General features: G+C 30.5%; 1 protein-coding gene and 1 long non-coding RNA gene across 2 annotated transcripts; one reads left to right on the forward strand and one right to left on the reverse strand.

Moving 5' to 3' along the window:
* LOC110266975 lies at positions 2378–4210 on the forward strand. The gene is made up of 4 exons (XM_021112077.1): positions 2378–2458; positions 3022–3636; positions 3722–3860; positions 3993–4210. The coding sequence occupies exons 1-4, from the start codon at positions 2378–2380 to the stop codon at positions 4208–4210; spliced, it is 1053 nt and encodes a 350-aa protein (XP_020967736.1).
* On the reverse strand, positions 12930–13612 carry LOC107616280. The gene is made up of 3 exons (XR_002353617.1): positions 13566–13612; positions 13390–13470; positions 12930–13303 (listed from the first exon to the last, which is right to left on the reverse strand). It is a non-coding gene; the product is annotated as an uncharacterized LOC107616280 (long non-coding RNA).

Genomic DNA, 13612 nt, shown 5'->3' on the forward strand with positions numbered 1-13612 from the left:
AAGAAATATTAATTTTATTTTTTAGTTTTTTTAGATCTGACAATATTAAATAATTTATATTAAAATATTTAGATAATTCTAAAATTATTATTTATACTATAACAAAATAACAATATACAAAGAAAATATGGGAGTTTGATGTTTATTTTTTTTAATATAATGATTATTTTTTATTCAATTTTACAGCAGTTATTACTTTCAACGCATAACATCCACTAACATCTTTTCTTCTCTTTAGTTTACTTATCTAATCTATATTTTCAGTCATTCCTCTACCTTTTTAATTTATTCCCAACTTTAGTAAAATAGTATTATGTCTTTTTTTATATCAATTTAATGTAGGAAAAAACAATTTTTTTTGTCTTATCAATTTGATAAAGAAAAAAATATTTCTTTTTATTTGATATGTATTTTTATGTTTTTTATACGTATTTACCTATCAATGATTGAATGAAAAAGTTCCTTAAATATTTTATTAACTTATTCTTTTTTAAATTGCTTTGCAATAATATTTTTTTTAATTTTCTAAAATATTGATTATGTATAGTATTATGTTCGAAATTTGAATACATAAATATTTATTTTGAAATTAAATTAAATTATTAATTTTGCCTACCACAATATTATTTGTTTTGCATATTGGCTAAGTTATTTGACTGGCGTATATATAGGGCGCAAGAAAGTTCACACCTATCAAGGATTCATTAAAAACATTAATATGTTAATTTCCTAAACTATCTAAGCTATTAATTATGTAGAGTATTGGATTTGATATTTAAATATTTAATTATATAGAGTACTAGGTTTGACATTTATTAATTTCCTAAATTGTATTGCAAAAAAAAAATAATTAATTTAATATTATTATTCGTTTGTCACATAATTAACATATAAAAGATAAAAAAACCTACACCTCTCAATGGTAGAATGAAAAATTCTCACGTATATTTTGTTAATTTTTTTTATTTGTATAATTATAAAATTCTATTTAATTATTTTTGTTAGAAATAATTTTTCTTTTAAAACAACAAAATTTGACAAATATAATAATTCCTAGATAGTTAATTATTTAATTTTCGAAAATTTGGGGTCTTACACTCTTCATATTTAGATCTATATTTTGGTCTACTATTTAAAAAAAATTAAGACAAATATAAATATTCATGACATTTAAGTAAAATTATTTTTTGTAAATGACTAACATATATTTTGGTTTATATATTTTTTTTGAATAATAATAATAATAATAATAATAATAATAATAATAATAATAAATAATATTATTATTATTATTATTATTATTATTATTATTATTATTATTATTATTATTATTATTATTATTATTATTATTATTATTATTATTATTATTTAGTAGCTATTTCACACAACTTTAATTTGTATAAGATTTTTATTATATTTTTACCTCTATAACTTTTTTTTCATTTGTATAATATTATAAGATGCTTTCTTAATACCATATGAGCACCGCTAGGGGCCAGCAGTTTTCTAACTTTTGGGCCAGCAAACAACCAGCAATAGTAATTTTATACCTCAAACAAAATAAAGCCCAAACCCATAAAGAGAGCGTGTACTCACGCTCCCTTACCACGCTCTCTTCTTCTCCCCCAAAATTTTACAGTCTCTCCTCTACACTCTTGCACGCCCTCTTTGTTCCTCTCAACGCAGGAGCACGCTCAATACGAATCAGCATTCTTGAGCTCGCTGTTCATCTCAAGTAGCGTCTCCAATAGCAGCGGCATTACTCTCTGCAATAATATCTCTCAGCTCTCTATCCATTCTCCTTCGTTCCTAGTAATGCGTGATGCTTCTTCAAGATTAATGTGAAGGTTAATGAGTTTTGATTTTTGTTCATTTATTGCTTTCTTCAACTCTTACCTTCTTGCTGTCCATCATTCTGTACCCATTCAAAACATGCAACGAGAAATTCATAATAACACTCAAAAATATTACTCAATGTTTCATGTCTATTCATGAAAAATCTTTAAGTACTCTATAATAAAATTTCCTGTCCCTCCAACAACCCTGAACACTTCTCTTCTTCTACCTTTATTATTACTTTTCTGGGGCATTGGAGCTTCTCTTTGTTTATACATTAAAGTTATTATACTCTGTTTTTGAATCTATAAACATATGACATTGAATGCAGATGAATCATAATAGTAATATTGATGGAACTTTTAATTTATAAATCTTTGAAAAAATTCATTAAGTTATTATCTCATTTGTTAGTACAGCTTTGTTGTGGTAGAGCTTTGATAATGGCTACTGCATAATTGATTACTAGCTTTGTTAATAGTATGTTTCTTAATAATATGTAGTGATTATTTAAAAATGGAAAAAAGATCCAGATATTAAGATGCCGCGAAGAAGTACAACTACAAAGAAATCTGAAACAGGAACTAGAAGGAAGAAAACTCTTGAAGAATTAGAATCTTGGGTATGAACCACTTTGCACCCATCTGAATGAAATTTTGCACACATGAATCAGATAGTTTGCACCCACTTTAATGAGAATTTACACACCTTATTCAGCATAGTTTGCACTCAATATAATTATTTTTTGCACACATTTTTCGGACAGTTTGCACCCACTTTAATTGGATTTTGCACACATCAATTTGACAATTTGCACCCACTTTAGTAAAGTTTTGCACACCTTACTTGCACAGTTTGCAAAAAATATATTAAAAATAAATTAAATATAATATATATTTATATATAATACATAATAATAAATTAGTGATTAATTTTAAATATACATAGCATTTTGATGACCTAACCCTGTGCACCAGGTTAACTACTTATATTGATACATTAGGTTGATTATATTATTGAAGTTTTTATTATAATAAGCTATGGTCCACTACTTCCATCTTGGAAGATTGGTTGCACTGACAGAAGGGAACTGCTCAATTTATTTGCACCCAATTTACTAAAATTTTTCACATATCACTTAGCATAATTTGCACCCAGTTTAATAAGATTTTTTTATATTTGTAGAAAGTGATAGAATGTCGTTGTTCTTACGTTTCGATTTTCACAACGATAAATTCTCTTACAAAAGAGCAAAAACTTGAAGTTGATAAAATGGGATTCTCATCCATGAAGGCTATTCAAGATTGGAAAATTGATAGGCGGTTATTCCTCGCACTTTCTAAAGCATATAACACAACAACAAGCAAACTGGAATTAGTGGTGAGGGATATCGATGTGACAACAGACAAAATTGGGTTAGCTCTAGGATTACCTTCAATTGGTAAAAGTTTTCCAGAAGAAGAAGATTGGACTTCAGAGCAAAAAAGATTAGTTGCCCCGTTTAAGTCTGTGACAAGTCCATGGTTACAAGAAGTATTACATTCAAGAGAATGTAATGTTTCAACATCTAAAGGGAGAGATTATTTTAGGAGAGCATTTACAATGTTCATTATTAGCTTATTTTTGGCACCAACAAGTAGCGCTGTCACATCCCCAAAGCATTTACGTGCCATTGTTGATGTAGAGAATATCACAAGATACAATTGGGCAAGATTTGTGCATGATGAGCTTATGAAAGGGGTTCAAAAATTCAAGGAAAAAAATACATTAAGTATTGATGGTTGTCTTTATGTTTTGATGGTAATCAGTCTAATGTACTTATCATTTTTTCCTTTTTTGATTTCTTTTTTGATGATAATCATTACATTTATTATTTTGCTTGTAGATTATCTATTACCACAAAGACACATTCGGAGATAAGGAAAATTATATGGGGCCTCCACCACCATGGATTGCTTATTGGGATAAAGAAAAACTTGCAAAGAAGTTGACACAAGAGTCATCAAAGCAAAGGCCAACGGTTTGTTTTATTTATTTTATCTTGTTAATTTGCTTCTTTTTTTTTTTAAATTGATGATTGCTTATAATATCCAGAATTTTTTCGATTAATGAACCCCTTAATGCACATTTCTAAGTTGAATTCTTTTCACTTCTAGTTTATTTAAAGGGAAACTCTCAGGGACCAGCAAATTTTCTTATACCTAACCATCATTCAGCCATCAGCGTTTTTATACTAGGACTGTCTCACGCACTATCACAAACGGCTTTCTCTCACGCGCTATCACAAAAGGCTTTCTCTCACGCTCCTCTCCAAGGAACTAGCCGGAGAGCACCGCTAGTCGGATACGCTCTTCTACGATTGCAGTTTCGTTGACAAAGCTTGAAGCTTCACCTTTTACTCTTGGATAAAATTTTCTTCTCTGTCGCTCATTCCTTCTCAGCTGTAGAACAACTCAGAATTTCAATCTCTCTCTCCATGTCAATGATGGAATCAGTGTTAGAAGAACAGAATATTGAAGTAAGCAATTTCTCCTTCTTCTAATTTCATGATTTTTGTAATGATTTTCATAGTGCATCAATGAACACAATGATGATTATGATTATGAATTTCTGAGCTCGCAAAGCATGCTGTTTTTCTTTTTCATAATAGAGTTTAAATTGAATGTACAGAATCCAAATTATACCTTATTTGCTTTTGATTTTCATAATGCAACAATCCACAATTAACGCAAACCAACTGTTTGATGAAATGACTAAGACAGAAAATATAAAAAATGTTAGTGTTTCTTGTTTGTTGTTTCTGAGTAATGAATAATGGTTTTAGAAGAATGCCCTGCTACCATAAAACACTCTTGAACCATCTTTTTTCTTCTTACTATTATTACTAACATCATCAATTTCTGATATGATGTTGTTATTATTGCTGCTTTCATGATTCTGAATCACATCACCACAATCTTTATCTTTTCTTTCAGATTTGTCAATTTCCATAGGTAGCTTCATTCTTGCTAAGGATTCTGTGAATTGTTTGCATGCTTCTCATATACATATCCACTATTTGTTCTTAATAATTAGCAATAAGAAACGTGCTTTTTGGACTTTCAACTTGACTTTCAATTTTCAGATATTTGGGTCTAGGAGTCATGGTTTTCTTATTTTGCTATTTCCATGTAAAACTTTCAGATATGTGCAAATTCTCCACCCAAAACCCTTTCCTTATTTTCTGGCTGTCACCTTTCATTTAAGGCTATGCCCTCTATTCAAAGGCGTTCCTCTTCTTTACCCTAAGAATGCACGTAATTAAGCCCTAGTAGAGCACAGTTTGCACCTACTTTAATCAGATTTTGATTTACTATCTGATGTATGCTAACTTTTTTACAGGATGTGCCCAAGGTTGGCATGTGTTTTGGAACCATTGAAGATGCAAATCAATTTTATCAGAATTATGCCAAGCGCGTTGGTTTTGTTACTAAGATAAGGTTTACCTGAAGAGTTGGTAAAGATAAGGTTCCTAAGAATCAAATGATCACTTGCAATAGGGAGGGAAAACGCAAGTCTAGAGTTTCACCAATAGAAAAGACCAACCCTAGAACCAACTACAATTGCCCCGCAAGGATTTCTATTAGGTTGAATAAGGAGGGTCTTTGGATTATATCGAAGGTGTGTTTGGATCATTCACATCCTTGTGATCCAGAGATGGCAAAACTGTTGACACGTAATAGATAGATGACTATGCACATGTGTCGAGTCATTGAGAGGAATGATGAAGCAGGTGTGAGACCAAGCAAAACATATCAAGTATTGGTGGGTGAAGCAGGGGGTTTTTCTAAGATAAACTTAATGGAAAAAGATGTTAGGAACTATCTCAGCAGAAAGGTACGCAATGTTACGGAAGAAATGGATGCTAGGGAGATGTTGAAGTATTTTACACGGATGAAGGATATGAACTCTGATTTTTATTTTGATGTTGAACTTGATCAAAACAAGCGTCTCAAAACTATATTTTGGGCTGATGCTCGAAGTAGAGCAGCATATGAGTACTTTGGTGATGTAGTTTTGTTTGATACTACTTATAAAACCAATCGTTACGATATGCCATTTGGTTCCTTTGTGGGGGTTAATCACCATGGTAACTCAGTGCTTCTTGGGTGTGGTTTGTTGACTAAGGAATTCAGGCTCGTTTACTTGGTTATTTAATGCTTGGCTTACATGTATGCATGGAAAGGCTCCTAAAGGCATTATAACAGACCAATGCCTTGGAATACGAGCTGGAATTGAGAATGTGATGCCAGAGACACGTAATAGGTTATGCATTTGGCACATTACAAAAAAGATTCCAGAAAAATTCAAAAGACACAAGAGATATAAAGAGTTACAAAGTGATTTAAATAATATTGTTTGGGAGTCTATTTCAAAAGATGATTTTCAAAATCAATGGAAAGATTTTCTGATTGAATATGGTCTAGAAGATAACAAGTGGCTATCAGGTACTTCTCTAAACATGAATTTTTATATTTTGCACATAGGACTTAGCATATTAGCATTTAAAAAGTATCAAGTGGCTATCATATTCTATTTGCTAGAATTCTAACATGTGTTTGAATATGCCTCTAGTACAATTTTCTTATTCTAATATTTTTTAAGCTTCATCGCATTATTAACATGTTTATGACAACATTTGCATCCACTTTTGTTAAGTTTGCTTACAAATTTTTTTTATGTATATTTGTTTACTATGATACATAGATATCTATGAAGAAAGACATCGATGGGTTCCAATTTTTTTTGACAACTTTTTTTGGGCTGGTATGAGATCCACACAACGAAGTGAGAGCATGCATTCATATTTTGACAAATTTATAAATAATAAGAGCTTGTTGATTCAATTTGTCAAACAATATGACAATTGCCTTGGATGAAAAGAGCAACAAGAAAGGGAGGCTGATGTTGAAGACTATAAATCAATAATACCTTGTGCCACTAATTCCTTAATAGAGAAGCAATTTCAAGGTGCCTATACTAATGCAAAGTTTAAGGAAGTACAAAAGCAATTTAAAAAGAAAGCAAATTGTATTTTGCACCTTATGAAAGCAGTTTCTACATCTAAAGTCTATTCTATTTTGGAGGATGTATCTACTTTTAAAGAGAGGGTTTATGAAGTTAACTACAATGCAAAAACGAAGGATATTACATGCATGTGTCAAATGTTTGAATCAAGAGGCATATTATGCCGTCATAGCTTGGTTGTCCTAAGGCATGAACGCGTGAGAGAAATTCCAAGAAGATACATTTTGGACCGTTGGAGCAAACTTGTGAAGCGAAGACATAGTGATATTAAGAGCAGTCATGATCCAAGTTTGTTGAATCCAAAAATAGAGAGGTTTGATGATTTATGCTCCCATTCGAACAGTGTTGCTCAATTTGCATCCCAAACAAAGAAAACAAGTGATATCTTACATCGTTATCTTGATATGGCTATGGCGGAGTGTCAAAAGCATGTTGCTAACTCATCATCTAATGCCAATGAGTTAGATAATTTGCTTACATTAGAAGATGGTGGTAAAGATGCACTGTCCATTTTTGTAGGAGGCTGTATAATAAGCATTCAAGATATTAAAAGCCCTCCTTATGTGTCCACTAAGGGTCGTCCAACAAATAGGCTAGGATCTGAAAAAGACAAGATGATAAAAAAGAAGACCGAGGCAAAGAAGAGGAAAAGTGAGATAACCGAAAAAGAGGTAAAACATTATTTTATTTTTGTTACCCATGCTATTTTTTTTACAATAAATAGACTTTAGATGTAGAAACTACTTCCTCAAGGTATATATAAAGGATAATCAGTTGTACTTTATAGCCATGCTGTTATTACTTAGTACTTACACTTGAGTGATAGCTTTTTCTATCTATTCTTAATATATAAAAGTAGATACATAAGTTTACCCACATTACTTTGAAGTTATTCTTCTTCTTCTACGAACGCCATGTCAGCAACATTGCTTACTTGGCAAAATGTTAGAATCAACTAATCAAATCTTGCCAAATCAACTCTTATTTTCAAACAAAAAAAAATACAAAATAAAACTAAAAAACACAATAAAAACCAACCACTTAACTTTTTCCAAATCAATCCTTATTTCTAAAACAACAAAAACACAAATTAACATTTACCCAAAAAAAACCCTTACCTTTCTCGTACTTTTAGAAATCCTCTTCCTCTTACACATCTCCATACCATCTCATGAGCCATTGTTTTTTCCTACCTACATCCTCTTTCGGTCCCATGAGCCATTGTTTTTTCCTCAAAACAAATTGTCCATCGCGATGTCCATCTTTGGTGGAGCCGCATTACATAAATTGCAGAAACCAGGCCAAACTCCATTCCCCCTATTGCGGTTTCCTGCCGGAGCTCGATTTTGGATCTTAGGCCAACGTCACCATTCTTTCCATGTATTTTTCTAAAGATTTTCAAATTTGTCGTTTACTCTTCTCATTCTATTGTTATAAATAATATTTTAATTGTGAAATCATTGCAAGTAGCACATGTTTATGTATTCCTCTTTTTTTTAACGGGTTCTGTCAACTAAAATTAATGTGCATTTAAAATTATTCCACAATTTACATTTATGTGTTCCTCTTTTTCAAATTGTTATTCCACATGTGCAATATTGCTTCCACGATTTACTTGGAATGGATTATCATTCTTTGACCATGTCTTATTCTCTTTGTTGTAGAAGGATTTGCAATGGTAATGACAGACTGGAAGAGTTAATACCCAAAATTGCTAGATTAAAGAGGCGGAGAACAATCCTTTAAAAAAAAAGAAGACAAGAAGATATGTGCCTCCAACATATGATTCTGCAGCTTGGTTTGTTTAACATAATTTTTATTGCTCTTTCCTTATTTTATTGTAAATTGATTCATAAGGTGATTTTGATGCCTATTTTGAAAATGTAGAAACACAATTATTTGAAACACTTAGATCTATCCAATTTAGACAAGCAAGAATGAGGAGAAAGTAATATCTCCGGTTGTAGAGGAGTGCCAATTTAGCTTCCAGTTCAAGTTAGTACAAAAGAGTCTTATAACATATTCTGTTCTATTTTTTGTATTGATTTTTGGTACGAATAGAAAAAAAAATTCTTTTGTAATTGTTTACGAATCATTACGTAGGATTTAAATAAAATATTTTGTATTATATTTAAAATCATAAAAATCAGTGAAAAAAAGGATAATTTTTGGGTAAAAAAATCACATGAATACTAATTTTGTAATTCGTAGAAAAATATGGATATCTTTTCAATTTTATTGTGTAATAAGATTGTCCAATCCATTAGTTAAATCAAATTGTTGAGAAAGAAATTGAGAAGCCTATTTGTATTTTTAATACTTCATGGGATAATTTAAAAAAAAATTACTTCAATAATAATTTTACAACCCTTGAAGAGAAAGCTATGTCTTAGATTAAGAAGTATTGCCAATTTAACTTTCACTTTAGGTGAGTACAAATTATTTTATAACATGTTTTATTCTAATTGTTGCTACTCACAGCCAATTAATAGGAAAAAATCCATATAATTTGTTGTAGTTGTTTGCTATGTAGGATGAAAATGAAATCTTTTGCATCTATCTATCTATCTATCTATTTAAAAGCTGATACCAACTCTCTCTACAATGAGTTTAAGCCATCTTTTTTTTACTAATGATGCCACATCAGCAATTCTAATGACTTGGCAAAAGATGAAAATCAACCAATCACTATTTAGTAAAATGTTTTAAAAAAATTAAAACAAAAAACTCTTATATATTATTATTCAATTGAAACATCAAGTACTAATTAAATGCAATAAACATGCATTAAAAGTGTCATAATAATAATAGTTATAAAAAATTTCAGTTACAAATATTCAAATTCTACAACTTATACATATTAAGACTCTTACTACTCTTCATTTCTTAATCTCTCATACTAATTGTCAAAAATTCCTTAAATTTAATATAATATCCACAATGAGTTTAAGCAGTATTTCCTTTGTTAATGATGCCACATCAGCAATTCTAATGACTTGGCAAAAGATGAAAATCAACCAATCACTATTTAGTAAAATGTTTTAAAAAAATTAAAACGAAACTTACCCAATTAAAACAAGTACCAGTTACAATAATAATAATAATAATAATATATTAAGAACGAGATGATGGAGAAATTTGTAAGCAAAATAACTATGGATATATGCATATATGCTTCATTAAAATGGGTGTAAATTAAATTTGTTTATAGGTACAAAATTAGTTTGTAACTAGTATTAAACAAAATTAAATAATAAAATTTTTAGTTATTATTTTTAAATGAAAGAGTTTAATTTTTTTACTTAATTTTAACATTCGTTATCTAAAAATAAAAATAATATTTTTTCTACATGATAAATTAAACTATCATGTGTGCAAACTGTCTCATTCATGTGTGTGCAAAATTCTGTTAAAATGAATGCAAATTGTCTAATTTATGTGTGCAAAATCTCATTAAGACGGGTGCAAATTGTGCTTAAGACGGGTGCAAATTGTGCTTCATAAGGTGTGCAAAATCTCATTAAGACGGGTGCAAATTGTGCTTAAGACGGGTGCAAATTATGCTTCATAAGGTGTGCAAAATTCTGTTAAAATGATTGCAAATTGTCTGATTTATGTGTGCAAAATCTCATTATAATAGGTGCTCTTAAACTTATTTATAGATACAAAATTAGTTTGTAATATAACCCCACTCATGCTTTCTGATATGAGAATGAGATCATGGGACATAAAAACTACTCCAATTTATATATAAGGTGTGTAAAATCTCATTAAGACGGGTGCAAATTGTGCTTCATAAGGTGTGCAAAATTCTGTTAAAATGAATGCAAATTGTCTGATTTATGTGTGCAAAATCTCATTATAATAGGTGCTCTTAAACTTATTTATAGATACAAAATTAGTTTGTAATATAACCCCACTCATGCTTTCTGATATGAGAATGAGATCATGGGACATAACAACTACTCCAATTTATATATAAGGTGTGCAAAATCTCATTAAGACGGGTGCAAATTGTGCTTAAGACGGGTGCAAATTGTGCTTCATAAAGCGTGCAAAATTCTATTAAAATGAATGCAAATTGTCTGATTTATGTGTGCAAAATCTCATTATAATAGGTGCTCTTAAACTTATTTATAGATACAAAATTAGTTTGTAATATAACCCCACTCATGCTTTCTGATATGAGAATGAGATCACGGGACATAACAACTACTCCAATTTATATATAAGGTGTGCAAAATCTCATTAAGACGGGTGCAAATTGTGCTTCATAAGGTGTGCAAAATTCTGTTAAAATGAATGCAAATTGTCTGATTTATGTGTGCAAAATCTCATTATAATAGATGCTCTTAAACTTATTTATAGATACAAAATTAGTTTGTAATATAACCCCACTCATGCTTTCTGATATAAGAATGAGATCATGGGACATAACAACTACTCCAATTTATATATAAGATCATATAGGATTCATACATAGCTAAAAAAGGAATTATTCATTCATTGAAAACTGAAAAGTCTCTCTTGTGTTTGCTTACATTACATGCTACAGTGTAACTCTTTCTTTCCTAAAAGAAGCAACACACAATGGAAAATGTGCAAAGTAGCATGCACTTGGTTCTCGCAATTGATGCCAAAGCCAAGGCTCAAATGGACTCCTGAACTTCCCCAAAGATTCATCGAGGCAATTAATCAGCTTGGAGGTTCAGAAAGTGAGTGCATACTATATAGTAAAAACTACAAAACAATACCTTTCTACAAAACAAGTATATCTAATGATCCCTTGAACTCTGTTATATACAAAACAAGTATATCCAATAACCCCTAAAAAGAGATGGTAACTCTAAGTCTTGAATTTCAATTTTTGCGCTTCTTAACGAGAGCTTTCTTTCTAAAGCCCTTCCCAGCCAAACCAAGGCATTGGATCATCAATTCATCAGTGTTACATACTATGTAAGGATTTGATTGAGCTGGAGTTGGCTTTACCACTCTATATTTCTCTGATTTGTTTATAACATTCTTAAGAAGGGCATTTGAAGGTGATGTAAGCATTTGGATGACCAATTGCTTCCTTAGATTAACGCACTCAAACTGCAATAACAATGTTCACAAAGATCATAAATTATAAAATAACATGAACATCAAAAGCAAAAATAAAAACTATACAAAAAAACATTTACTTCCTCCCATTCTGGCATGTTGGACACATTAATCTCGATATTACTAGGATTCCACATTTCTACCCATTTTATTACAAACAATCTGCAATCATAGCTGAAAAAACAATTGAATTAGAATTTGGTTAGTCTTATCATGTACATTTATATTATTTATAATATAACATAATTAATATTATGCTTACTTATTTGATTGTCTAGGGAGATTCAAATAAATTGGGATCGGGTCATTCTTTGGTAGCTCATAGTTTGGCACAGCTATCGAGACCATTTGTTGAATCAATTTGCTCTGGAAAAAAGTTCATTGTTAATAAATAAAACTATTAAACCACATAATATAATATCATGTGAGCAAAACGAAATTATACCGCATATATGTCTAACTGCACCCTATCTCCTTTGGCCTCTTTATACAAGGAATCCAAGACAAAAAGTCTTTTTTCATAGATGTCATAAGCATATAGCCACCAGTGATAGTCATAGCAGTACGGCACCAATAACTGCATTATATCATATTTTCTTATTAGAAATGAAAGTCTTGACCAACAAATCGATTTATAATTTAACAAAGTAATGATGAAATTGTCCAAAACCATAAGTACCAAAGGATACAGAAATACTTCTCAAGATTAGGGTCAGCAGAGTCAAATGAGGCAAAAGGAGGCATCACTAACTTTAATGTATAAACAAAGAGAAGCTCCAATGCCCATATATCAAGTATAGATTCAAAAACAGAGGATAGCATTTCTGTTTCATTTCTGTTCCATTATAAATATTTAATAGCATTCAAATGAAAAAAATTAACACAAGGTAACAGTGACAGGGTATGTGGATAGAAATAGGGTTCTGAAGAAAGTGCAAAGCACAGGGAATAGACACACCCAGAATTAAATAAAGGTAAACATTTTGGGTCTAGTACTATAATCTTAAGGGATTCAACTATGGTAGAGAAGTTTCAACTATGACAGGGAAGGAATGAAATTAATCCACAAATAGCATGACACCGACAAAATAAATACATAGCAAATATAGCTCTGGCACAAACAAAAAAATTAACACAATACATAGAGAATAGTTTTAGTTTTACTCACCCATCTATGTTTTGGAATTTCCTTTTGCTCAAAGAAGCTGTCACCATTCTTTCCAAAATCATCGAGAAGAAGTACATAACTTTTTTTCTTTCTTTTGACCAAGTGTCCCCAATGTGAGAACATCTCTCCCTATATATAAAGAAATAGTTAAATTATAAAGTTTAAACTCTCCAATTATAAAACTGAAAAAGTAGTTTGTAACTTTGTATACACACCAAAACAAAAGCATTTATGCAATAGACATCAAAGCTAGGTGGCCTTAATTTGTTGAAAAAAAAGACCATATAATTCAGAACCTGCATTTTACAATGTAATGTTAGTTCCAAAACATAATACACATAAAAATATAAAAAAAAAAAAACAGAAACATGTCACAGTCAAGAAATCTAACCATATTGTTTATCTGATGTCTTGGCAACATTGACATGATATCCTCCC

The sequence above is a fragment of the Arachis ipaensis genome, chromosome B09, assembly GCF_000816755.2.
Source record: "Arachis ipaensis cultivar K30076 chromosome B09, Araip1.1, whole genome shotgun sequence".
NCBI lineage: Eukaryota > Viridiplantae > Streptophyta > Magnoliopsida > Fabales > Fabaceae > Arachis > Arachis ipaensis.

What these genes read in the sequence shown, in the direction of transcription:
- LOC110266975 (XM_021112077.1), top strand. Translation starts at nt 2,378, where the DNA reads ATGCCGCGAAGAAGTACAACTACAAAGAAATCTGAAACAGGAACTAGA. An exon ending in GTTGTCTTTATGTTTTGATG is followed by an intron (nt 3,637 to 3,721) that starts GTAATCAGTCTA and finishes TTTTGCTTGTAG; the next exon opens with ATTATCTATTACCACAAAGA. An exon ending in AAAGCAAAGGCCAACGGTTT is followed by an intron (nt 3,861 to 3,992) that starts GTTTTATTTATT and finishes TTTCACTTCTAG; the next exon opens with TTTATTTAAAGGGAAACTCT.